Source organism: Hylobates moloch, unplaced genomic scaffold (genome assembly GCF_009828535.3).
Source record: "Hylobates moloch isolate HMO894 unplaced genomic scaffold, HMol_V3 SCAFFOLD_22, whole genome shotgun sequence".
Lineage (NCBI taxonomy): Eukaryota > Metazoa > Chordata > Mammalia > Primates > Hylobatidae > Hylobates > Hylobates moloch.
The window spans coordinates 12,187,448-12,215,100 of NW_026652297.1; the positions used below are offsets into that span (position 1 = coordinate 12,187,448).

Sequence of the window (27,653 nt, forward strand, 5' to 3'; positions counted from 1 at the left end):
AGGGAGGAGGAGCCCCCGTCACCAGAGCCAGGGTGTGGGGACCACAGGCTGACAGAGGCAACACTGAGGCCCAGGGAAGGTGGCATCACCCAACACAGTGGCAGACAGGGGAGGTCTCAGATCTATTGGTCAGGCTGGTGTGCTTGGCCCAAAATGGTCACATAACTTCTAACAGTGACCAACATGAAGTTCTGAAACTCAGGCAAAACCCCACATTAACTGGCATATATGACCTGATTGTCAGCAAGGGAAGTGGAAAAACACTTGGATTTTGGGATGCTGACAAATTTGGAACGAGCCCAGGCTGTGCTAAGAGTTGGGTGTAGGGAGTTGCATATTCCACTCACATCTTCATCACTGAGTCCAAGCCTCACTGAGCTGACACTAGGTCAGTGGCTGGAGGGGGGTCCTTCAGCTCCCAGCCTGGCTAGTGGGTCTGGGAAGGGCCTCTCAGGTGCAGGGCAGCAGCAGCAGCAGCAGCAGCAGCAATTTTCCAGTGATAGAGAGTACTTCACTATTTTACCAACTAGTACAACAGTACTGAGGTACACTGGCTGCAGAGCAGCTGTGCTCACCTGGAAAGTGATTTACTCTCACTTGACTAATCTCAATTTCACGGAATTATCACAAGGATGAAATAAGGCATCCTTGTAAAAGCCCTTAGTATGAGGCCTTCGAGAAAAGTCTGGTTGGTAGTAACTGCTATCACCACTCTGACGACAGACAGCAAGAGAGGATTTGGGAAGAGATCTGTCAGCAATGTGAGGAAGGGCTTTCTACCAGCGAGCACTGCCCTGGGCACCATGGAGATCAGTGAGGCATTTCAGCAGTGTGGCTGATGCACCAGGGACAAAGGGTCAGGCCCAGGCCTGCAGGGCTGGATTGTATAATCTCAGGCCAGCAGCCATGCTTCCCCATGAAGGGAAAGAGGGAAATTCTTCCCACATCACTGCTGGCAGGGGAAGGGCAGCTTCCCCTTGGTGGGTGACAGGCCAGCTCTGCCTGCACCCCATTCTTAGTTGGGGCCTATGGAGAGTGCCCACTCTGAAGCTGCCCTAAGGCCTGCTGAGCATAAAGCCCCCTGGTAAAGCCCCTGGTTCAGGAAAAAAAAAACTCTCAATAAACGTTCCTTTTCCTCTCCCTGCCCTTCCAATGTCCTCCTCTCCCCCCCATCCCCAGAAAGAATGTGGATTCAAGTGTGCGGGGGAAAAGCCAGGTTCAGGCCCCTCTGAGAAGACAACAGCTCTTGTGTCTGAGGTTTGGGCAGAAGCCAGGGTGGAAATGTCCCAGCTTCTGAGGGTGCAGGAGAAGAGCCAGGCTTTTGCTCTTTGAAAACACTGGGCCCTTGCTGGGGAGAAGGAGACAGAGGTTGTGGAGCTGGGCCCAAGAACCCCAAGGTGGGAAGCGGTGTCTGGAGACTCAGGGCCCACTGCTGTTCTCCACTGATGGAAGAAAGATGCAAAGTTCCAGAGGCTGGCTGGGCAGAGGGCGGGGCTGGGAGCCAGAGGGTGGGGAGGCCCAGAGACACCTGCCCTGTTTTAAGTGGGCAGAGGATTTGGTCAGCATTCCACCTCAGAGGCCCAAGGCCTGGGCCAAAGCAGGAGGTAGTAGGACAGGGTGAGGACACGCTTGGCAGAGTCAAGAAGCCCAAGACCCGGCTCTCCAGCTAGCTAGGTCTCACCCTAGGCTAGTGACCTTTCCATCTGTACCTCAGTTTCCACAATTGTAAAGTGAGGGTCTTAGCAGCCTTCCATCCCTAACCAACAGAAAAAATAGGCACACAAGAACTCTAAGACAAAAGAAGGAAAGCGGGGACTCAAACAGATATTTATATACCATGCTCATAGCAGCATTATTCATAATAGCAAAAAGGTGGAAACCACCCAAGTGTCCATCCACAGATGAATAGATAATGAAAACATGGTACATCCATACAGTGGAATATCATTCGGCTTTAAAACGGAGAGAAGGCCAGGCGCGGTGGCTCATGCCTGTAATCCCAACACTTTGGGAGGCCGAGGCGGGCAGATCACGAGGTCAAGAGATTGAGACCATGCTGGGCAGCATGGTGAAAATGCTACCCGTCTCTACTAAAAATACAAAAATTAGCCGGGCATGGTGGTGTGCACCTATAGTCCCAGCTACTCGGGAGGCTGAGGCAGGAGAATCGCTTGAACCCGGGAGGCGGAGGCTGCAGTGAGCCGAGATCGCACCACTGCACTCCAGCCTGGTGACAGAGCAAGACTCCGTCTCAAAAAAAAAAAAAAAAAAAAAAGGAAAGAAATTCAGAACATGCAGCAACATGGATGAACCTTGAATAGATTGTGCTAATTAAAATAAGCCAGCCACACAAAAGGACAAATATTATTCCACTTATCACAGTACTTAAATGAGGTATCTAGATTAGTCAAATTCATAGAGACAGAAAGTAGAAGCCGGGCCTGGTGGCTTATGCCTGTAATCCCAGCATTTTGGGAGGCCGAGGTGGGTGGATCACCTGAGGCCAGGAGTTCGAGACCAGCCTGGCCAACACGGTGAAACCCCATCCTTACTAAAAATACAAAAATTAGCCAGGTGTGGTGGTGCGCGCCTGTAATCCCAGCTACTCAGGAGGCTGAGGCAGGATAATCAATTGAACTCAGAAAGCAGAGGCTGCAGTGAACCGAGATTGCACCACTGCATTCCAGCCTGGGTGACAGAGTGAGACTTCATTTCAGAAAAAGAAAGAAAAGAAAGAACGAAAGAAAGAAAGAAAGAAAGAAAGAAAGAAAGAAAGAAAGAAAGAAAGAATGGTGGTTGCTAAGGACTGAGGAGAGGAGAAAATGGGGACTTAGTATTTAAGGGGCAAGGGATTAATAACATGAACATATAAGAAACTCAAACAACTCACTAGCAAAATAAAATAAAATAAAATAAAATTCTGATTTAAAGGGCAAAAGACCTGAATAGGCATTTCTCAAACGAAGACAAACAAATGGATAGCAGGTATATGAAAAAATTATCAACATCGCTAATCATCAGAGAAATGCAAATCAAAACTACAATGAGATAATATCTCACCCCAGTTACAATGGCTATTATCAAAAAGACAAAAAATAACAAAGGCTAGGGAAGATGTGGAGAAAAGAGAATGTTTGGATACTGCTGGTGGGAATATAAACTAGTATAGCCACTATGGAAAACAATATGGAGATTCCTCAAAAAACTAAAAATAGAGCTACCACATGGTCCAGCAATCCTACTGCTGAGTATATACTCAAAGGAAAGGAAATCAGTATATTGAAGTGATACCTGCACTCCCATGTTTATTGCAGCACTAGTCACAATAGCCAAGAGTAAGGAAGCAACCTAAGTGCCTTTCAGTGGATGAATGATAAAGAAAATGTAGCATATATACACAATGGAATATTACTCATCCATAAAAAAGAATGAGGCTGGGCGTAGTGGCTCATGCCTGTAATGCCAGCACTTTGGGAGGCCGAGGTGGGCAGATCACCTGAGGTCAGGAGTTCGAGACCAACCTAGCCAAGATGGTGAAACCCCATCTCTACTAAAAATACAAAAATTAGCCGGGCGTGTTGGCAGGTTCCTGTAATTTCAGCTACTTGGGAGGCTTAGGCAGGAGAATTGCTTCAACCCGGGAGGGGGAGGTTGCAGTGATCGTGCCACTGAACTCTAGGCTGCCCAACAAGTGTGAGACTCCGTCTCAAAAAAAAAAAAAAAAAAGGACATTCATTTGCAGTGACATGGGTGGAAATGGAGGTCATTATGTTAAGTGAAATAAGCCAGGCACAGAAAGACAAATATCGCATGCTCTCACTCATATGTGGGAGCTAAAACAGTGGATTTCATGGAGGTAGAGAGTGGAATGATTGACACCAAAAGCTGGGAAGGGTGTGTGGGTGGGGGGATGAAGAGAAGTTGGTTAATGGGTACACAAATACAAAGAGATAGAAGGAATAAGTTCTAGTATTTGATAGCACAGTAGGGAAATTATAGTTAATAATAATTCATTGCAAATTTCAAAATAGCTAGAAGAGAAGAATTGCAATGTTCTCAATACAAAGAAAGAATGTTTGAGGTGATGGATATGCTAATTACCTGGATTTGATCATTACTGTGCCCTCAAAATATGTATAAATATGATATCAATAAAAGAAAAGGAAGCAAGCAGAATAGTGGTTGCCAGGGACTGAGGAGAGGGGAGAATGGGGAGTCAGTGTTTAATAGGTATAGAGTTTCAGTTGGGGAAGGTGAAAAAGTTCTGGAGATGAATGGGAGGGATGGTTGTAGAACAAAGTGAATGCACTATGCACTTAGAGATGGTTAAGATGGTAACTTTTATGTTACGTACACTTTATCACAATAAAACAAACAAACACAAAACTCCATGGCTCTGCCTAAGGTTTGGGGCTTCCTGATTCGTGACAAGAGAGAATTGGGGTGAGGGGAGTCACACAGCTGAAAGCCAAGGTGAGGTGGTGTTCCAAAGTCGGAGACGGGAGGAGAGGGCTGAGAGCATGGAGATGGGACAGTCGAAGCGAACCCCACAGTGGAGAAGCGGGTACCAGACGGGGAGGAAGAGAGGCTCCAAGGGTTGGGCTCTTGACAATGTAAAGTGAGATGAGGATCCCGAACCCTTGCAGGAAAGAACTCAGAGCAGGCGTGCTCCAAAGCCTGGGGGTCCCGCAGCCACAGGAGACCCCGGCTGCTGGCCCCTGAGGCCAGCCAGCTCTTGTCTCTTAGGTTCTGGGAGGACACAGGCAATGTGACTTCCTGGAAGAAAACAAGAAACAGGTTTGCAAGAAAGCAGGCAGCCTGTGAGAATAATCAGTGTGGAAGTCACAGAGAAGGCTTCCTTAAGCAGCTTGCAAATCTCTGACGTGAGATTAAGATCACAACCAGAGCACCTGGCTCTCTGAAGGACCCTGGGTGAGGAGTAAGAAGGGCAGGAGAGGTGTGCTAGTTCAGCCACACCCTCTTCTTCCTGGGATTTCAGCTCCTCTTCCCAGAGGCACAAGGATCCACTGTGCTGTCAGGGAGGATTTTCCTACACAACCAGACTGACAGTGGATAGGAGTCAACAGGTAGCTCAAACCGTTGCTGGCTGTGTGACACTTTGCTGTATTTTCTTCATCTATGAAACAGAAATAACAACAGCAACTATCACGGTAGCATCTGTAAGGATTCAAAGACAGCAAATAAAATGTGCTTATTAGCACGGGCCTTCCACACAGTTTCTGCCCATTCAATACCACTGTCATCAAAATTATCATTCGCTTCCTTCTCCTCATCATCGTGCTGCCACGTTTTTACTCTTTCTGAGTTTGGAAGAAGAGAAACTGCAGAGTTGAGAGCCCCTGGAGTTCAGTGGGGTACAGGGCAACCGAGGGCACCTCCAGGCTTAGCACCTCCCCGAAGATGGCATGGCCTCAGGGGAGCAGGACCTCTGGGATCCAGATGCCCAGGGAAGTCCTGGCTATCCGAGGGGTGCAGACCACTCCGGAAAAGTTCAGCCCCAGAAAGGTTCAGAGTTACTCACTGCAACCTCCGCCGCCCGGGTTCAAGCAATTCTTCTGCCTCAGCCTCCCGAGTAGCTGAGATGACAGGCGCCACCATACCTGACTAATTTTTTTGTATTTGTAGTAGAAGAGGGGTTTCACTATGTTGGTCAGGCTGGTCTCAAACTCCTGACCTCGTGATCCACCCACCTCGGCCTCGCAAAGTGCTGGGATTACAGGCGTGAGCCACTGCACCCGGCCAAGTCTTCCTTTTCTTAATAGCAGATCTAATGGAGTGGAGAAGCATCTAATCTGGGAATCTGGTGTCTATTCCCGAGGAAGGCCTGGGTGGGCAATGCCCTAAATCGGGCCTGACTCTGGTGGCAGAATTAGAGGCTTAACAAACTTAGTCTTCTAAAGTAATGCCATGGAGAGCCCAGGCGCTTCAGAACACAGGCTTTGCAAATGCACACTTCTAATATAATGCTGCGGCCATGTTTCCCCTCTCCTGCTATAAATGTTATCACAAAATCTTCCTAAACATCAATCTTAAGGAAAACATTTTTCCTCAGAAACCAATTTAGCATCCAAAGGTACTCAGAAAAGGCCGGGCGCGGTGGCTCACGCCTGTAATCGCAGCACTTTGGGAGGCTGAGGCAGGTGGATCACTAGGTCAGGAATTCAAGATCAGCCTGGCCAAGATGGTGAAACCCCGTCTCTACTAAAAATACAAAAAAATTAGCCGGGCGTGGTGGTGGGCCCCTGTAATCCCAGCTACTCAGGAGGCTGAGGCAGAGAACTGCTTAAACTCGGGAGGTGGAGGATGCAGTGAGCCGAGATCACGCCACTGCACTCCAGCCTGGGCAACAGAATGAAACCCTGTCTCAAAAAAGCAAAACAAAGGTACTCAGAAAAAAGTTAGAGAAGTTTATATGGCTGTAGAGAGAAATACTGATTGAGTTCCAACGATGTACCAGGCATGGTGTTACTTTCTTACATGCATTATGCAATGTGTTTCAGAATGTTCTCTATGGAACATAGTTCAGATCCACAGGGGTCATAGTGCAAAAAATGACCCCTGTGGGAAGCCCTAAGGACAATGTATCCTATTACTACACCTCTAATATGTGTTTGCATGTTAAAGGTTCTTATAAGTCCTGCAGTGAAGAAACTTGTTTACATTTATTTAACTCAGTATATCCCAAAGTGTGCCATATATTCCAATAGGTCATGCATGAAATGATTTTAGAAACTGCACAGATGTAAGTTTCAATTTTAATAGTTATATATACATATTATTGTAATGTGAGTTAGAAAAAAATAATATAGCTAGCACATCAAACCTGTCACTACACATATATTGTTCAAGGTTTATTCTTTCATTTGGTCATTCCACAAATGTTTACTGGGGACCTACTATGAGCCAAGCAGTATTCTAAATGGTAGGAATAATGCAGTCAGTAAATAAAGTCCCTGCTCTCAGACATTTATATTTTAGTCAGCAGAGACAAAAATACAAACAAACAAAGATAAAATATGTTCAACCATAAAAGGCAGAATAAAGAAGAACAGAATTGGGCATAGAAATGGCTGGGGTGGGGTGGATACTAGTGTCAATGGTTTGGTCAGGGAAGACCTCTTAGATAAAGTGACATTTGAGCTGAGACCTAAATGAAATCAGTGTTTCTGCAGGAAGAATGTTCTAGGCAGAGAGAAGACAAAATGCAAAGTCCCAAGATGGGAAGGTGCTTGGTACCTGGTCAAATCGTTCAAAGTCCCAGGGCTGCAGACAAACCCTTGGAGGATAGTGTTTTTTAAAATTGAGATACAATCTACATGCCATAATATTAATACTTTAAAAGTATATAATTCAGTGCTTTTAAAATATATTTACAAAGTTTTTTGTTTTGTTTTGTTTTGAGAGGGAGTCTCACTCTGTTGCCCAGGCTGGAGTGAGGTGGTGCAGTCTCGGCTCACTGCAACCTTTGCCTCCTGAGCTCAAGTGATTCGCCCACCTCAGCCACCTGAAGCTAATTTTTATATTTTTAGTTGAGATGGGGTTTCACCATGTTGCCCAGGCAAGTCTCAAACTCCTGAGCTCAAGCAATCTGCCCAGCTCAGCCTCCCAAAGTGTTGGGATTTACAGGCCTCGTGAGCCACAGTGCCCGGCCACAAAATTGTATTTTTTTGAAGTCATGATTTGGTTCTGCTTCTGGCCACGATGGAGTGACAGGGACCACATTTACCTTCTCAGCTGAAACAACCAAAAGACAGACAAAATATGTGGGAGGACTGCTTTAGCCCAGAAGGTCTAGGCTGTGGTGAGCCTTGATCACGCCACTGCACTCCAGCCTGGGTAACAGAGCGAGACCCTGTCTCAAAACAAAAACAAAAACATCTTCCCACAAAGAAAACTCCAGGGTCAGATGGCCTTGTTTGTGAATTCTACTAAACAGTTAGGGAAGAAATACCAATTTAACTCAAACTCTTCCAGAAAATTGAATAAAACTCGTTCTATAAGGTCAACATTACTCTGATACCAAAATTAGACACAGACATTACAAGAAAACTATAGACCAATATTTCACAACAACACAGATATAAGAATTGTAAACAAATTATTAAATAGCAAATCAAAGCCAACAATATTAAAGGATAATACATCATAACCAAGTGGGGTTTTTCCAAGGATGCAATGTTGGTTTAATATTAAAAAAATCAAGGACCAGAGATGGTGGCTCACACCTGTAATCCCAGCACTTGGGAGGCTGAAATGGAAGGATTGCTTGAAGCCAAGAGTTCAAGACCAGCCTGGGCGATGATGGGAGATTCCCCCCAAACTTCACAAAAAAAATAAATTAGCTGGGCACAGTGGTGTGTGCCTATAGTCCTAGCTACTGGGGAAGCTGAGGTAAGAAGATCTCTTGAGCCCAGGAGTTTGTGGTTGCAGTGAGCTAAGATCATGCCACTGCGCTCCAGCCTGGGTGACAGTGCAAGACTCTGTCACAAAAACAAAACAAAACAATGTAATTTACCATATTAACAAACTAAAAAAGGAAAACCATATGGTTATCTCACTAGACACAGAAAAAGCACTGGACAAAATCCAACATCCATTCCTGATAAAAACTCTCAGCAAACTAGGAATAGAAAGGAACTTCCATGACCTGATAAAGGCCATCCATAAAAGGCCTGCAACTAACATCATACTTAATGCTAAAGACCAAACACTTACCCCTTAAGATCAAGAACAAGACAAGGATGTCTGTTCTCGTTACTTCTTTTCAACAGGATGCCAGAGATTTTAATCAATGAGATAAGGCAAGTAAAAGAAATAAGAGCCATCCAGATTGGAAAAGAAGAAGTAAAACTGTCTTTACTTGCAGTCACTATGGTCTATTCAGAAAAATCCAGTAGAATCTACAAAAAAGACACTAGAACTAGTAAGTGAGTTTAGCAAAGTTGTAGGTTACAAGATTAATATACAGAAACCTATTGTTTTTATATATACTAGCAACAAACAATTGAAAATTGAAATAAAAAACCAAAAATAATAATTTACAATAGCATCAATACAGATGCAGGTATAAATCTGACAAAACATGTAAAAGACCTATGCACTCAAAACTACAAATAAGCCAGGCGTGGTGGCTCACGCCTGTAATCCCAGCACTTTGAGAGGACGAGGCCGGCAGATCACGAGGTCAGGAGATCGAGACCATCCTGGCCAACGCGGTGAAACCCCGTCTCTACTAAAAATACAAAAAAAATTTAGCTGGGTGTGGTGGCAGGTGCACCTGTAATCCCAGCTACTTGGGAGGCTGAGGCAGGAGAATTGCTTGAACCCGATAGGCGGAGGTTGCAGTGAGCTGAGATCGCACCACTGCACTCCACCAACCTGGTGACAGAGCGAGACTCTGTCCCCAAAAAAACAAACAAACAAACAAACAAAAAAACCTACAAATAAAATTGAAAAGAGAAATTAAAGAAGACCTAAATAAAGAAATAAATAAATGGAAAGAGATACTGTGTTCATGGGCTGGAAGCCTCAACATTGTTAAAACATCAATTCTCCTCAAACAGATCTACAGATTCAACACAATCCCAATCAAAATCTAGAATTTTAGAATTTAACTGATTCTAAAACTCACATAGAAATACCTTAGGACCTAGACTAGTCAAAACAACTTTGAAAAATAACAAATTTGAAGATTTAATACTCCCTGATTTCAAGCATCTCCTAGAGGGTGTGTTAAAACACAGGTTGTTGGGCCCACCCTCAGAATTTCCAAATCAGTATGGGCCTGAGAATGTGCATTTCTAATTAGTTTCCTGATGCTGCGGCTACTGCTGGCCTGGCTGCCACACTTAGAAATAGTAATCCAGACTAATTCACACTCAGCTAGAAACACAATGTCAGATGCAAGAGATTCCCCTCACAGGACAAGTACCAAGTAAACTATGTTCATCAAGAAACAACTTGCTTTTCCCTTTTTTATTAGCTAAAGACAACCATAACTGTTAATCAGAGATTCTGATCAGCAAGAAAAAACACACATGACATCACTGAGTTGGCATGATTCTAGCCTCCCCTCTTTGTTGAATGTACATTTTGGTTTCCACGAAATCTTGTAAGCCCTCTACGAAGGCCTTCCCTGTTCAGAATTCACCCTGAAAACGACACACAGCTTTACACCAACCATCCCATAACAGCAACATTAAGGAAACCATCTTATCCCACTGAAACCTGTCAGATTTCCCTGATCCTCCACATCTACTATCCCACCCAATGCACAGCTGCCACCCAGGTCTCACCGTCCAAGATGGCCCATTGATTGTCAATCTCCGTATGTTTCAGGTAGGAGTCTTCAATGGTGGGGTCATAGTCAGGCACAAAGATCTTCTGGAAAAACTGGATGGTGAGGGCACTTTTGCCCACACCCCCATCCCCCACCACCACCAGCTTGTATGTGGGGAGGTTGTCACTGGGGACGGCGCTGGTTGCCATGTTTCTCGTAGGTCAGACCTGCGGAAGCAAGACATGTGGAATGACACAGAGGGCTTTTTTAACTTAGGGGAAAATATTCATATGTTTTCCTCCTTTATAAAGTAATACTCTCAATTATAAAGAGGTTTGAAAATGAAGAAATGCAAAAGAAAATAAAAGCATTACCCCTGGTCTCACTACCCAGAGACAGTCACTGTTAAAGTGATTTATTCAACCATCATTCATTCAACACCAATTATGTGCCAGGCCTGGTGTTGAGGACACAGTACCACTGGTCTTGTTTAGCAAGTACAGCCAAAAGCCATGTCAAAGCTTTTCGGCCACTAAACTCTGCTTGTACAGGTTAACACGAGGGCAGTGGTCTGAGCAGGGCTGGCCTGGAGGTTCATCTTTCACATCCCCTCTTATTAACTGGGCTGCTATGCTGAGAAGGATTTGAAGCTGTGTCTAAGCTTAGAAAGGGGGCCATGATAGCTTAGCACACCTGAGCTCTGGGACTCTGAGGCCCCTTCCAAGTTTCAGAATTCTATGATTGTGGCTCCCTTCTCTCTGCTTCTTGCCCTGTATTATACACAAAGTCACGCTGGAATCATTTTATTTGGGGAGGAGGGGGTAGGAGCAGGTCGAAGTTTTGTTTTGATGCTGCTGAGGCCAGCTAAGGCAGTGGTCCTCAGTCAGGGGAATTTTGCTCCCCAGGGATATTTGCAATGTCTAGAGATATTTTTGTTGTTGTTGTCAAAATGGAGTGGGTACCACTGGCATCTGTTCAGCAGAGGCCAGGGATTGTATGACGCACAGGGCAGTTCTCCCCCAATGAAGAATTATCCATCCTAAAATGTCAATAGTGCTGAGGTTGAGAAACCCTCAGCTAAGGTGACCAGGAGGCAGCTGGAGGTGGGACCAGGATTCTAAAGAATAATCGGGCCTTAACAGAAGTGAAGAGTGACCTTTGTAAACAGTGTTGCAAAGTGACAAGGAGAGGCAGGAGGGAGCCTCCGGGAGGCACTCAGAAGAAAAGGAGGGAAACCAGGATCTGTGGTCATGATAGAAGCCAAGAGTTTCCAGAAGGAGGCTGACAGCACCAAATGTTAAACACGGGTGCAGCTAGGTGGATCCCCTAAAGAACAATTTGGGGGTTACAGCCAGGAACCTCAACTGCTAACTAACTGTGGACCCTGCCAGGAAGAAGCAATACCACCTCCTGGTAGGGCATTCCTGGGTAGCACAAAAATTGACCTTGAATCGAGGGAGGGAAAGCTTAATTCTACTGCTGTGTAGAAGAAAAAAAAGAATCCCTGTGCAAGTTGGGAGGGGAAATGGCATGGCGTACGTGTGACCGGGAAACCAATGGTCTCACAGAGAGGAGGGTGGCAGCGTGGCCGGGAGGACAAAGAACTGGGTGCCCTGTGTGCTCCGCCGCTACTTGGGAAGGCCACTGACCTCTCTGAGCCATAGTTTCCTTATCTATGAGTTTAAAGGGCTGGATTAGATTACTTTTATGATTAGTTTCAGCTCTAAAATAGTCTTCAGTTCTAGATTTTGACAGAAAGGGGGCTGGACACAAATGTGGGTTATGTGGCCACACTGATTTGCATGGGGCTACAGGCTAGAGTAATTGCAGAACCCTTTGTAGTTAGTGAAGCCTGATGTTGACATTTAGGACTTCCCCAAAGTGTCGGAGAAGTCAAAGCTTTGCGACACTGCAGAGAAAGTGCAAATCTGCCTAGGCTGTACTGAAAATACACTTGCATAAATATATTCATACCCTCTCCTGCAGCTCTACCCCATGTGAGAGTTTATTCTAAGGAGATAATCAGAGAAGTGAAGAAAGATGTTAAGAATGGGGGAAAATAGAAATAACTTCATGTTGGGGGGAAAAGTTAAAGTTTATCCATGTAGTGGAGTACTATGCAGTCATTTAAAAGGAAGATATTCACTAACCTAGAAAAAGTGTGTTGTTATGTATGAAAAAAAAACAGGCTGCAAAACAGCTAGTAAGTACACCTGATCCACCTTCCATGAAGAGGCCCACCTATGAATCTACACAGCCAGGTGTGGATCCAGGCATTAAGAGCTTTAGCAGTTGGTTGTGTCTGAGGCAGATTTCAGGGCATTTTCATTTTCTTAATGTTTCAATTTTCTACAACAAGCATGCGTTATATTTGTGTACTGGAAAAGTTTAACACTATTAAAATGCTCCCAGGAAAATAAAATGTTCAAGCCACCTGAAAATGTTTGATTTCCTCTCATTCGAGCGGGGATTTCAGCTCCTTTGGGGCAGTATAGGACCAGGTTCCGACTGTGGCCCCGGGATCTGGTTCCAGCATCTCCCTACAATACGGGACGGGCTGAGGCTTCACGTAACTGAGCTCTTCCATGGCCAAATCCACGATGGTGAAGGCAGGCCAAGGAGAGAGGGCGGAGGGGAGTTGCAGGGTGACAGAAACGGGGAGGGAGGGGTGGCCCAGTGGCCTCTCTCCTTTGCCTCTCAGAGCAGCAGAGCGTGGGGTTCACTCCTCACTGCCCCTCAGCAACTGCTGCCCTGTCCTGGGCAATGATGCTGGGCTGGGTGAAAGGTGTTTGGCTGTTTTTGGTTTTTGTTTTTGTTTTTTTGAGACAGAGTCTCACTGTCGCCCAGGCTGGAGTGCAGTAGCGCGATCTCAGCTCACTGCAGCCTCTGCCTCCGGAGTTCAAGAGATTCTCCTGCCTCAGCCTCCCGAGTAGCTGGGATTACAGGTGCCCACCACCATGCCCAGCTAATTTTTTTGTATTTTCAGTAGAGACAGGTTTCACCATGTTGATCAGGATGGTTTTGCTCTCCTGACCTTGTGATCTGCCTGCCTTGGCCTCCCAAAGTGCTGGGATTACAGGCGTGAGCCACCATGCCCAGTCGGTGTTTGGCTGTTTTTAAAGCTTCCATTCTCTGCTGGCAGCGACATAACTAAAAAATACTAAGTGGGTGGGAAGGTATTGAAAAGGAAAACTGTTTGTCTTTATTTTCTTCTCAAAAGAAAACAAGATAAGAAATACACTAGTAAATATGCTGGAGTACATGAATGAACCTTTGAGTCGGCACTCAGACCACCCACAGCCAAATCACCTGGGGACTCCTTAAAAAACGCCCTCCGCTTGCCAAGGCAGCTGGCAGGAAATGGCCAGTGGGGGCCCCCTCCTTTTGACAGCACCTTGCTCTCAGAGGTTGAACCCTCAGAGACCACAGGGAGCCAAGCTGGGGTTCCCTTCCCACTTGGGGTTTCCTTCTAATTTGGACGCAATGGAACAGGGCTAGACTACTCATTTCACACAAACATCAGACTGCGTCCCTTGTGAAAACCCTTTCAGTGCCCCTCAATGCTGAGGAGGAAAGTCCAGGCCCCCTCACAGGACATTCAATGCCTGTCACTGGCTGCCACTGCTGAGCTCTCCAGCCACACCTGTGCTGCAGCCCCTCATACTCTACTCTCACCCTTAACCAGGTTTGTGGTCTCCCAATGTGTCCTGTGGTCACGCTGCAGCCTGTGCACACACCTAAGACCCCCAGGAGAGCACATACCTCTTTGTGGGTCAGCACCAGGCACTGCCACCACCTGTGCTTTGAGCCCTGAAGTTCCTGCCACAGACGCCACAATGATGCCTAGAATTTTCTGTGTTTACTGTGCGCAAAAGGGCAGGAACAGCATCTTGTTCTTTTCTGTACTCCCAGAGCCTGGCACAGCATTGGCACAGGGCAGACACTTACTGAATGAACTAGAGGTTCAACACGCATTTCTGAACAATGGTCAGACAACCTACACACCACAGAGCTGGCTTCTCCATGGAGAGAGCTAAGGGACAACTCTCTCAGCCAGGGCTTGGGACTGTCTCTCTCCTACTAAGAGATCAGACTAATGGCACAGACAGGACCCTTTGGAATCAAGTGTGAGCTATAAACAAAGAAGGGGTTTCCAAGGCTGGAGAATGAGTCCAGAGAACCCCCCAATTCCTAAAGGTGCTATCTCCTCTTGATAGGCATGTTTCTCCAGCCCCCCTGCAAAAACCCTGATCAAATGATGTCTTTGCAGATGGGGAGTTCAAGATGCCAAGAGGCATGAACTACACTCCTACAAAATAAGCTGGTCTCATGCGGTACAGAGAAAGATTTTTTTAAAACCACTCACAGGCTACGACGAAAGTCACCACAGAATGAAAAGTTGGTTGGTTGGTGGGTAAGGAGCAAACTGCTTACATTCACAACACCCCTCTCCTTTCCACCCTTCTCAACTAAAAAGCACCTCGGAGATCATTCTAGGATGTTAGGTCTTCACTTTTGAGGATGATGGATGTGACCCTTTGAGATTGGAAGGTGGTATAAGGTAGACTTGGGGTTCTCCTTAAAGTTTCCCCACTATTTTCTGTGCTGAATACTCTCCTACCGACCAGTTGAGTGACCTTGGGCAAATTACCTTCCATGGCCTCAGTATCTTATTAGTAAAGTGGGTTAGTTGGAGACTCATACTTTGCAGGATTGCTCTAAGCATGAAATAAAATGTGTGAGATAAGCTGAGCTCAGAGAAGATGCCCAAATGCTCGCTTTCTCACCTTGTTTACTTTGCTCCCAAGAAGAGGGAGCACACACACACATATACATACACACACACACACACACACACACACTCTCTCTCTCTCTCTCTCTCTCTCATTCCCAGCCTCCTCTCAGCATGAGAAGCCTCACCACCATCTCTGCTGTTAACAGCTAGACAAAATAGGCCTGTGTGGGAACATCACCCATCATTTAGAGCATTGTTTCCATGGGAAATGGCTCTGAGGTTCCAGGCAGCCCCATCCACGCAGAAACCAACTTTGGGAACAGCAGCCACTTGGCCGTGGGGGCGGCTGAACTGGTTCCCATGGCAACCACTGCTCCCAGGGCCCCGCCCAGGCCACAGGCTGCATGGCAACCCAAACCGTTGTTCATACTGGAAACTTCTGCCTAAAAGGCAATATCACTTCCTCAATAATTTTAATAACATGTGTACGAAAACCTCAGGCATCTGTAAATGGAAAAATTAGCTCTGTTGGCTGTTGTCTGTCTCTTGCTCCCTTTCTTTCCCCATAGGTAGAACCTTCTTGCATGGTTTGAAGTTGTTTCCCTGAACGCCAGATTAACCTTGTCAAACAGACTGTAAGCTCCACGAGGACAAGAGCCACATCCTCTCATTCCTTTGCCTCTCACAGGGCCAGGCAGAGCCCAACACATGGGAAGCTCAGTCTCTACTCACACTGCCCTCATCACTTCCCCAATGCGGCCTTCTACCCACACAGGCCTCCCTTGTGCTAAGAAGCAGGGGGTCACACCCATCCTTCTGAAAGGGGCTGGCTCATACCCCTAGGAAGTGGGTGGCTGGGTGGACCGATCACCCCAGTATAACCTTTTCGCTCAGCAATCTTCAAAGTTAGCATGGGTGTGTCTAAGACCTCCCGGGAATAGTCTTTTGTAAAAGCCCAACGGTTCTCAGTGGGACAGCTTGGGAGGTCAGGGACAGCCTCAACTCCACAGCCAGGCAGCCGGAGTTCCACTGCGGCCTCCAATACAGACTCCCTGTGTGACCTGGGGCAAGTTTCTTAACTTCCTGGTGCCCAGTTTCCCCATCTATAAAACAGGAGAACAAGGCGCCAAGGAAGGTGTAAGGCCCCAGTGAGAAAAACTTGGAGGGTCCCTCAGCAAGGGCATATTTGCATCGACAAAGTAGTTGGGTCCCTGCTTTCCCTTCAACCTGGTAGGCTTCAGTGATTTAAACCATTTCCTTGCCCAATCCACAGCCCTAGGGAAGGGCATCCACACTGCATAGGGTTCCGGGAGGACAGCAGCAGGCCCCAACAGCCCCCACAAAATGGCAAAATGGCAGGGCTCGGTGGTTCTTACCCCTCACGAAATTTGCCTCTTCTCCTCAGGCTTCCAGGTTCTAGGGCTTCTACAGAGCTTGTTTCCCAAAACAATAGCCTAAAATCACTGCACCCATTGCTCTAAGTGAGCAGCACATGGTAAATGAATGGCTTCAGCTACAGATGTTGCCAAGGGGTCCATAGGCCCCCTAGCCTCTCCATGCACCCCACCCCACCCAGCATCACTTCCAAAGCAGTGTCCTATGGACTGGCCAGGAAAAATGGTGCCCAGAAGGAGCTGCATAGCAGCAACAATGCCCACCCTTAGTGGACAACTGCTGTGGACTGGTTAGATGCCGAGGGTCATGTTAGAACTGTCATGCCACACTGCCTCCAATTCTTTTGCCAAATCATTTTGCTGCACCACATGGCTTTTCTTAGGGTAGTGTCTTCATGATTCACTATCCTATAGGGCATACTTCATCATTGTTGCTGCTTCCCTTGGCCCTGACCTTAGGACCACAGATTCTCAGAGGCTGGCCCAGGGCCAATCCAGAGGCTCCCCCAAAGATGCTGCCAACTTTATTGAAGGTTTGGTATTTACTGCTTTTTGCTTCTGTATTTCTATACTAATTATTTTAAAGAGTCCCCCTAACCCCATCAATTGAATTGCAAGTATTTTAGGTAAATCAGGCTAGAGGGGAGGACACATTCATAATTAATGGAGCTCTTAGGAAAGTGAATGGACTTTCATTCACATTGAGCTGAATTAGACCTGGGAAGCTAATCTCATCTCTATGATGTCTGGGTGTGCCCAACCCAGGGGGATGAGGACACGCTAGGGAGAGTGACCCAACCCATGTGGAGGAAACGGCTCTGCATTCCAGGAGCTGCCCTTCCCTTCTGCACAATTCCCAGAAATGGGCAGCTTCACCAGAGCGCTGACCTGCAGGCTGTGTGTTAATGGCATGTGACCCCAGAGGGGTCTGGGCCACTTGGCATCCCTGAAGCCTTCACTCTCCGTTCCCCGAGACTTTGCTCCAGCCCCTTGTTTCATATCTTTGCTAAGCCAAGTGTGGCACTGTCATTGGGCCTCTCAACTCCTCTAGAAAGCCATCAGTGCTTTTCAGCTCACTCCATTATTAAGCCCTAACCACCCACCCAACCATGTATGTGATTTCATGCCGTAAACATCAAGTCTCGATGGCAAGTAGGTGGCATGGGTGCTGCTCCTCCCCATTCCCAGAGCCACGGCAGACAACACTGATGGATCATGGTCCCCTTCCTTGTCAACACCGTACTCTTGGCAGCAGAACACAGTGACTGCTCCAGAGAGAAAATCTGTTTGCTGCCCCAGATCTAACCTACTACCCTTCTGGTTCCCTCCAAAATATCCCACTTAGTGGCCATCCTTTTCCATAGGAAGGGCTCAGGACCTTTAAGGGTAGCCAGCCTGGTGATGTCTGGAGATCTCTATTACCCAAGTCTTCTGTTAATCTACCAATCCCTGCTTTTCTTCTAATCTCAACTCCTGTGCCAGGATCACACCTGGACTGCTGTCAGCAGAGCAGAAATGATCAGACGGAAGTCCAGAGATCCAAGCAAAGGCCAAGGTTGAAGTCAGTCAGGGAGGGACACTGTCGTTGGGCTTACTCATGACCCCTAAGTACCACATGCTTCCTCACCTGGCAACTGTCAATACCTGGGTCTTTCCCACCAGTATTCAGGCACCTCCCAAACAGGACTTAGGGCGGAGCCAGAGTCTCAGAGTAGGTGTGCAGAAACCACCTGCCATGACAATTATAATTACAATAGTGATCATATTAAAAGCAATAGGAATGTTTAAGGTAAATAATGTGTCAGATGCTGTTGGAAGATTTTAATTCTCACAACAATCCTAGGAGGTACAGATTCCGATTATCCCCATTTTACAGCTGAAGAAACTGAGACACAGAGTAGTAAAATAACTTTTTGAAGGTCACCAAACTAGAAAGAGGCAGGCAGTGTCGGGATCTGAAATTACACAGTGTGGTTCCAGAGCCACTGCCAACCTGTGGTGCTAGGCATCCTCTGCTGGCTAGTGAGTGTGTGTGTGCAGTCAGGCCAGGGCAGAGGCAGCTGATCCAGGAATGCTGGAAAGAGGTCAGGAGTGAGCTGGGAGGTGGTGTCAGAGTAGGAGACACCCCCAAGGTCAGACCGCTGCCCATGTGGGTGAAACAGCTGGGCAGGTCAGAGCTTGAGGGGCAACCAGGGCAAATAGTAGTTATCAAAAATAGACGCTTCCCACCCCAGCACCCCAGATCCAGGCTGGGACAGCTTGCTGACCGGGGCATAGATCTGGTACCAGCAGGTAGCCCTCCACCCTGAGGACCAGCGAGGAAGCTGGGGGCACCAAGCTGCTGTAAAACCCTTATTTTCTAGCACCTCTGTTTGGGACCCTATCCCCCATATGGGTCCGTGCCCCAGCCTCAGCCCATCTCCCTGTGGTCCTACGCTCGAGCTGTTCCCTGCCCAGCTCAGGACTGGCCCCTCAACTGGAACTCCTTGCCAAGGAGCTCGAGCTGTGCAGACAGCCTGCAACCCTAGGCAAGTTACTTTCTGCACCTTGGTTTTCTTTTCTGTAAAAGTAGGGACAGTGGCAGCATCTGCCTCATGGTGGCTGTGAAAAGCTGCATTTATTTGCTTGGCCCAGTATCTGGCACATAGTGACTGGTCAACAAAAATCAAGTTGTTACCATCATAAGCATCCTTCTTTGAAGTCCATCCCAAGTCCCTCCTCCTGCTTCTCCAAAGCCTTTCTTGAGTGCCTTGAGCACCCTGCAAACTGGCAGGTTCCACAGGTGACAGTTCAACACAGCTCAGCCTCCTACCGCTCCCTCCTCGGAAGGCTAGCAGGCCGATCTGTGTGGGGGGCTCAGCTCCCCGACTTTGCCTTGGAGGGCAGCAGGCATGTCTCAGCCGGCCACTGAATCAATACAGCAATGTCCCAGGGAAGCAAGCCCTCAAAGGCTTGCTGAATGAACGGTGGATGAAAGGTAAGCTCCTCAAGATGGCTCCTCAGATGCCTTCTTTTGCATTTCTCCAGTATTGAGGAGTTGCTTGTTCACCAAAGAGAATGTGGAAGATATCAAACTGCCAGCAAGTTCAGCATGAAACAAAGTTTCTCCCTCTGGTTTCTAAATCCAGAAGAGCTCTCCATCACAAAACCTAGCCACCCTCTGGGTACCCTGTGGTTTGCGGGGGGCATATCCTCTAACAGGTCATATGACATGAGAACGGCCCCGGTTTTACCTGAGCCCAGAGAAAAATGAGGAGGAGTAAACTGGGTGAGGAGCCAGTGTTGGCCACCCTCCTCTCAAGACACACACATGCTCAGGCTCCATGGGATCACACACATCCAGTCAACGCTCCCAGAGCACCTCCTGTGTGCTTGGTCCTGGGAACTAGAGATACCAAAATAAATGAGCCTGAGCGCAGCCCCAGCCTGTGCGGCTCGCAGTGTGCATTTTGTGGGGGAGGCAGGCAGAGGGTTATGGTACACTGGGCAAGTCATGCAGGAGCATAGGAGTGGGAGGCATCTCACCCAGCCTGGGGGTGCTGCGGAAGGCTTCCTGGTAGAAGTGACACAGAACGGGGCCTTAAAGGCCAAGTAGATATTAGCCAGGTAAACAGTAAGGATGGCCATGCATGGTGGCTCATGCCTGTAATCCCAGCACTTTGGAAGGCCGAGCTGGGTGAATCACGAGGTCAGGTGTTCAAGACCAGCCTGGCCAAGATGATGAAACCGTCTCTAATAAAAATACAAAAGTTAGCCAGGCGTGGTGGCGGGCACCTGTAATCCCAGCTACTCAAGAGGCTGAGGCAGAAGAATCGCTTGAACCGGGGAGGTGGGAGAATGGCTTGAACCGGGGAGGCAGAGGTTGCAGTAGACCAAGATCACGCCACTGCACTCTAGCCTGGGCAACAGAGCAAGACTCGTCTCAAAAAAAAAAAAAAAAAAACCAAACAGTAAAGACAAGCATGTCCCAGGTCAAGAACAGAAGCGACAAAAGTATAACGCATGGAGGCATGAAAAGCCAAGGAGGCACTCGGTACTGCAAGCAACATGATGTGACTGGAATGTGGAGTGTGTACGTGTGCACGGCAGGGGTGATGGGTGTAGGGGATAAGAGTGGCAGGGGAAGGGGTTACTGTTGGCTCCCTGGAAACAAGGGATCTTCATCTTTGCATCCCTATACCACACACAGTGCCTGCCACACAGTGGCTGCTTAATAAGCACTGCATGATGAAGAAACAAGTGCCCAAGGCTGCAGGGCTGGGCAGCGGAGGGCGTTGCGTGTGATGGGCCTCACATGTGCTGGAGGCCCCCGGACCCTACCCTAGCCCCAAGTCCACACGGGAGTACAATGTAGGCTTGGTAGATGGCTGCCTAACCAAACAGGGCCCCTGCAACTCTTTTTGATGACCACACTGAGGTTAACCAGCAGAAAAAGCCCAGGAGAGAGTGGATGAATTACAAAGGACAAACTCGAAGTGCTCCAGAATCTCAGAGGAGGGGAAGGGGATGGGAAAGGGGACGGGAATAGGGTCATGGAGGAACAGGTAACCCAGGTTCAGCCACAAAGGCCTGAGACAGAAAGCTGTGGGGGAGGGTTATTAACCCCATTTTACCAAGGGGAGAGAGGCATTCTACCAAGAGCACAGGCTAGTGAAAAGAGAAGCTGGGATTTGGCAGCTGGCCCTGGCAAGCTGCAAAATGAAAACACTGCCCCACTCACCCCGAAGCTTGTCCACTGAGCCTGGTGGGTCTAAGCGGCTCTCAGAACCGAGGAGTTGGTAATGGCCTCAGTGTCTAAGAGGCCACAGAACCTTCAGAACGACATTCCCTGCTGGCTTCCCTGGCTCACAGGAATGCCTGCTACTTGGCCACCTGGCCTCTGAGGTCCTACCCCAGCCCCCCCCAGTGCCCCCTGCCCAGCAACCAACAACCGGGAGGGTGGGAAAGAACTCAGTCCAGGGATGAGGGGCAGGGCGTGGGCTCTGTTAAGGCAGAGCTGCGTCAGGCTCACAACTTCTTGGAGTGGCAGCTGAGGGAAGAGAGTAGGAAGTGGTTTTATTTTTCAATCCTTGTTCTCAGTCCCTGGGGGTCTATTAATGTTTTCCTAGCGCTGGGGCAGTCTCACCCGCAGTGAAAGAGGACTCCTGCGGCCTTCCATAGGAATCTGCGCGCAATTGGGAACATCACGCTGGTGATCACTCGACCAAGGAAGGCCAGCCTCTGCACACTCTGGGGTTCCCCAGACTGAGCGCCCTTGGCCTCCCCAGAGCCTGGCAGGCTGCTGTCCTCCCAGCCCCTGCTCTGACTCCGCTTTGCCCTCTGCTCACAGAGCCCTGCACCTCCTCACTGTTCTGCTCCGCTGCTCAGGCTCAACCCTGCACAAACTGGATTCAGCCAGCACCTCCCTCACCTGCCCAAGGGTGGGCCCCTTTGGCCACCTCTCTGCCCCAAATTCTCTTCCTCTTTCTCCCTTGGCAGTGCAAACAGCCCTTTACCCACATCCCAGGCCAAGGCCTAGCAAGGCTGTCCACCACTGTGGCCCATGTCTGCCCCCGGCCTGAGCCCCCACCACTAGCGTTGTCCCACCCACACTCCAGCGTGATCACTCCCCAACTAACCCAAGCACAGAGTCTCCTGGAATGCCCTCCATGGGTGCCTGAAGCTCTCCCCTCTGACCACAACATTCTAGGCCTTCCTTGAGCTGCCCGAGTGCCCCCTTCCCCTCGCATGGCCTCTGCTCTGCTGATTCCTGGTCTGGTGTCAAGGACAGGGATGGTACCCAAGTGTCAGGTCCCATCCCCCAGAAACGATTCCTTCCTCTAGGGCCCTCTTCTATCCCCCAAGGTCTCCTTCCACTGAGCCACCTTGCCTCCATCTATGGAACGCCAGCCAGGTGGCAGGTGGCAGTGCAAGTGCTCCCCAGCCATTATTCCATGTGATGACTCAAGACGCTTCACCAAGAGGCACTGTTTAGCCCCTTCAGGAACTGTGAAGGTCAGAGAGGCTCTGTAGTTTGTCCAAGGCCATCTCTCTGACCAGAGAGCTCGGCATGCCCCTCCTCATCTGCCCTCAAATCTAGGAGCTGGGTGTTACTTCAGTCACATTCCTCTGCTAGAGTGGGACAGTGGACAAAGGGCCAGGCCTTGTCTTCTTTTTCTCTGGGCACCCCAGAGCCCTGGCACAGCTTTCTGTTCAGAGACGCTCCAACGTGTCTGCTATCTGCATTTCCAAATGCAGGAGTGATACTGGCAGCTGGCTGGGAGACTGGCTTGGGTAAACAGTAGGGCAGAGGTGATGTGGGCACTATGCCATGGGCCACACAGGACCTGGAGGACTGTGGTGGCAGGCCTCGTGAAGGACATACCATGTGAGGAGTCCCACTAGACACCCATGGGCACCAGCCCAGCAGGAGGAGTGGTGATGAGGGGTCCTTCCTTGCTGTCCAAATTCCCAAAGCACTGAGCCCCCACCAGCACTCAGGGCATGGCCCCCCGACTGGCCCTGCGTTCTGAGCTGAGGATGCCACATCCGGCCCCCAGAGCACAGCTAAGGTTGTCCCTTAACTCCTTAGCTGTCCCAGCCTAGAGCTGCTCATCTCATGGAATCACGGTGTTCCGCCAGTTCAATCTGGTAAGCCCAGGAGAAGGGCAGGGTGGCAACAGAGAGGGAAGGGAAGGCCCGGATCCCAGGGCCAGGCATCCCTCTGCATCTCACAGGCCCCTGCCTGAGAGACGGATGCTTTCTGACTGATCCCCCATCTCAACTGCTTTGCCCTGCAGTAGCAGCAAGAGGGAATCAAGAACCAAACGGACATCCCAAAATCACGTGCACGTGCCGGCAGAGGCTGTGTCAATAAGTGATAGAAGGGGGTAGGTACAGGCAACAGGGAGCAGTGGGGCCTGCGCGAACAGGAGATTACTGACACCCCGCACCAGCTGACTGCTGCAACATAATATCTGCAATGAGCTTGCCAGATAGTCTAAATTTTTAAAGAATAGCCAGCAATCTAAGTCTATGCAAAAACTCAGATTTCTGGCTATTTTATTATTTTAAATACTGGCCACCAATGAAAAAGTTTTACACATTGTATAACCCAAATAAATCAACACTCTGTACCCATCCTTCTTGAGCACACACACATCTGAGTGTCACGGCCGTTCTAAGGCAGACAACTCTTCGCACTGCCTTGGCTTGGCCTGGCTTTGGTGCAAGGTGTGAGATCAAAGGAAATGATCTCACTGAAGAGAGCAATAGCAGGGGTTACTTGGCCTGCAGGACATGGGCCAGCCTGGCATTCTTCAGGGACAGGCACACAGCCCACCCCAGGAGTATGTCAGAACCCAGGGAGGTGGAGGCCAAAAAGGCACATTCAAAAAAGGCTGCTGCTTTGCTGTGTTTTCACTATTTATATTTAAGATGTTAGACACCATTAATGAAGAATGTGAAAATGTTTATGCTTGACCAAAAATGAGAAAGACATAGGGTCTAGGTTCTTCTTTGAGGTGGGGACAGGCAATTCAATCTTCATTTTTAAAGAGTAACCAGACTGCAGAGAGATGGACTGAAGCCAAATAAAAGGGAAACTTCCTGAAAACGAGGCAGGCATGGCAATGAGTGTGGGATTTTCCTCTGCAAAGGTCTGTGAAGCAGATGCGGAGGAAGGAGGACTGGCCACCAAGCTTTGGAGTGGTGAACCGGGCTGGAGGTAGGTGTGATGGCTTCTCAGGGACCCTTCCAATCCCAGGGTTTTAAGCCCACTCAGCAGAAGGCTACTTTTCACGTCTCCCTCCCCAAGCCCTAAATGACTGCTGCATTTTTTCTCCTCAGTAACCAGCCTGCTGCTCCATTCCTGCGAGGCAAGGCCTGTCCAAAGGTCAGTATTGGCTGGGGGGTCAAGGGAAGCTTCCCACCCCTCTGCTTTCTAGATACAGCACTTTTATAAAAAGTCATGAATCAAAGCCCCTCTGCTAGCTGTATAACTTTGGCCTAATGAAAAACCTCTCTGTGCAAAACTATTGTTGGTGGGTGGTAGCAGCCACCAGCTGGAGGTGGAACCAGGTTGGGCCCTGTGGCCAGGGATGGTCATTATAATGACCGTTTATTAAGCCCTGACCACATGCTAAGCACCTTAAACATACTTCCCTGACCCCCACTGCACCCCAGACTATATGAGATTACTGTCAGGGTCTCCCAAAGCACCCAGCTGTCTGCCTTGACAGCATATTGTACGCTGGCACTTAACTGCTTAGTTAGTTGTTTACAAGATGTAAACATGTAATGCATCTTCCCCACTAGACCGTGGCCTCCATGTGGGCAGGGCCCACCCTCTGTTCTATTCTCCACTGTCTCTCCAGTGCCCAGCACATATCTGGCACAGAGAAGGTACTCAATAAATACTGTCCATCTACATCATCTCTAATCCTTATGTTACAAAATGTTCTAACAGGAAAGGGAAAAAATTAACACCTGGCTTTGCCCTGGTCATTAGGAGAGGACTGACTTGACCTGGCTGGTAATAACGATAGCTTAATAATCCCAGCGCTTCTGCTAGTTCTTACTGTAGGTAAACGTATAGGTCTAGAGTGCCTAATTCTTTTTTAGACGAGTTATTTAATGGCCCCTTTATATCTTGTTTTTTTTTTTTTTTTTGAGAGAGAGTCTTGTTCTGTTGCCAAGGCTGGAGTGCAATGGTGCAATCTTGGCTCAGTGCAGCCTCTGCCTCCTGGATTCAAGCGACTCTCCTGCCTCAGCCTTCCAAGTAGCTGGTACTACAGGCGCACATCACCAGGCCTCGCTAATTTTTGTATTCTTTTAGTAGAGATGGGGTTTCACCATGTTGGCCAGGCTGGTCTCGAACTCCTGACCTCAAGTGATCCACCCACCTCAGCCTCCCAAAGTGCTGGGATTACAGGTGTGAGCCACCATGCCCAGGCCCCTTTACATCTGACAAGGGCAGCCCACAGCCTAGTCTAAGACAGATTGTTATCCCTGTTCTGCAATCAAAAGTAATGAAAATTTGGAGTTTTCAGAAGGTCTGGGGGAAAGTATCCAGGAAAATTGGTCCCTGGAAAATAGCAGTAAACTAGGTTTGAGGAGACAGCCACAGAGACATTCTCCAAGGGTGTGACCAAGCAAAGGGAGGGTGTCTGACATTCATTTTTAACTTCTGCCCTGATCTGGGCTGCAGACAACCCCCTTTCTTAAAAGCCCTTGGTGGATGCCTGTTATGTACAATAATAGTGGCTTAGCGGATGAAGAAGCCAACCTTACCGTGTGCACATGGGGCAAAGTGGAGCGGAGGCCAGGCGGCCAGTGGGCATGGCCCATACCCTGAGATCTTCAGAAATAGTGCAGATGGGGAGGGTTGTCATCAATACTTGGGCAATTTTTAAAGAAAATAAATGATGCCCTCAGAGAATTTCTACAAGGAGAAAATCCTTTGGAAGAATTAAGAAATACTGGGGGATGTACCTCTTCATTTCCACATGTCAGGTGAGAGCCTGACCCAGTGTAACTGGACTAGAGAAGAAAGGCCAGTGTGTGGCTGGGACACTCCCATTACAGATATGGAAGAGGAGGCTATAGAGGTGGAGATTCACACAGACAAGTAGTGGGACAGAAATTGGAGCAGAGGGTTCCTTCAGGAAGGGAGGACTGAAAGTCCGAGTCCCCAGGCTGCCAATTCTGCAGCCCAGCTGGGTGGCCTCAGACCCCTCCCTGCCTGAACACCAGGCACTGCCAGAGGCCCTGCTTGGGGCAAAGGCGGCCCCACCTTCTCCTTCCACACAAAGGGGCTCTCCCAGCCCTGCCGTCTTTCCTATTTACCCACCCCAATCCTAAATAGAAAAAGTCCCTGTTAAATGCTCTATTAGAATGGTTATTTTGTTGAAGTGCCAAGTGACCTGCTCCTCCTGTTCCCAGCTTTCCATCCTTCCAGCCATCCCCAGTTGGGAGTCCATAAATAAAACAAAGGCTTTGTTTCTTTATTTTGATTTCCTTCTAAAATCTCAAACATGCAGGAAACACCCACCCAGCCCCAGATTAGTGGACTCAGGCAGCTGTCCACTGCGGTGGGTGGGGGTGGTGGGATGGGGTCAGTGAGTGAGGGTGGATGGGAAGGCTGTGATGCCAGCTGGCCTTAATTGCTTGGGAGTGCCAGGGCACCTGGCCTCTCCCGGGCTGGACTTCCTCAGCGGGAGCGTGAGACAGATTAGGCCTTCCAGCTCTGCCCCAGGAACGTCAACCTGAGGAATGTGGGTGGAGAGGGAAGGCTAAGGAGGCATAGCTCATAGAAGTTTTTAAAAATATACGCCCCCAAGGCTTTAGGACAGTGATCCCACCCTCCTTCTATCATCTCTGGTTATAATAACGCAGACACTGAAAGAAGACCATGATAGACTGGTGAGAGCAGTGTTGGCCAAGAAAGACGGCTTTGCCTGTCTCCTCCTCGAGCCTCCATTTCCAGTGGAGTGAAAATATAAAGAAATGAATTTGTGGGTTATCTAAAAAGGGAGAATTTTCAAGAAGGCATGTTGAAATTCTAAAGGATTAGGAAAAAAAGCTAAACTGAACTAAAATTAATTTTGCTTTTGAAATGAATACATAATGCTTTTGAGAGGCAAGAATCTGCCGCCAATACCCCCAATAAATGGTCAGCTCCTAAAGGGGTGGGGGAGTCTCCTGAATCCACTACACTCCAGCAGTCTCCCCACAGATCCACATGCCCACAAATACTTTTACATTTAATCTATGTACTTGGTATACCAGGGCCAGCCTAATATACAGTATGCCAAGTAGTTTCTTTTTAAACACAAACTTGTCTTTAAAAAGGTATGCCTGTAAGTATAACACATATGTGGATTTCCACATAATCACATAGGCACTGGTTGTATAATATGTTCAACTGCCTTCACTGGTATGGCTTCTCATGCAAGATAAGCCCCAATAAAGCGGGGCCTTCTGAGCTCTCTCAGCACCCAGCCTTTGCTGGCTTTTGCAGCATCTCCATCAGAATGAGGAAAAAGGATCTGGTGGTGCTATTTTTTATTTTTATCTTTTGAGACAGAGTCTCTCTGTCGCCAGGCTGAAGCACAGTGGCGCGATCTCAGCTCTCTGAAACCTCTGCCTCCCGGGTTCAAGCGATTCTCCTGCCTTGGCCTCTGGGGTAGCTCAGATTACAGGCGCGCGCCACTATGCCCAGCTAAGTTTTATATTTTTAGTTGAG

At 48.3% G+C, this 27,653-nt stretch overlaps 1 protein-coding gene across 8 annotated transcripts in view; it reads right to left on the reverse strand.

Moving 5' to 3' along the window:
• Positions 1–27,653, reverse strand: part of MRAS (muscle RAS oncogene homolog) — a 58,269-nt gene that overhangs the window by 22,577 nt on the left and 8,039 nt on the right. For 7 of the 8 annotated variants that reach the window (XM_032143532.2, XM_032143527.2, XM_032143531.2 and 4 more), the window contains one exon: positions 10,317–10,527. In XM_032143532.2, coding sequence (XP_031999423.1) covers positions 10,317–10,509 — 193 coding nt within the window. In that variant the 5' untranslated portion in view covers positions 10,510–10,527. Of the gene's footprint in view, positions 1–10,316; positions 10,528–15,220; positions 15,332–27,653 lie in introns of those variants that run through there. The other variant, XM_058433487.1, reaches the window with a different exon arrangement.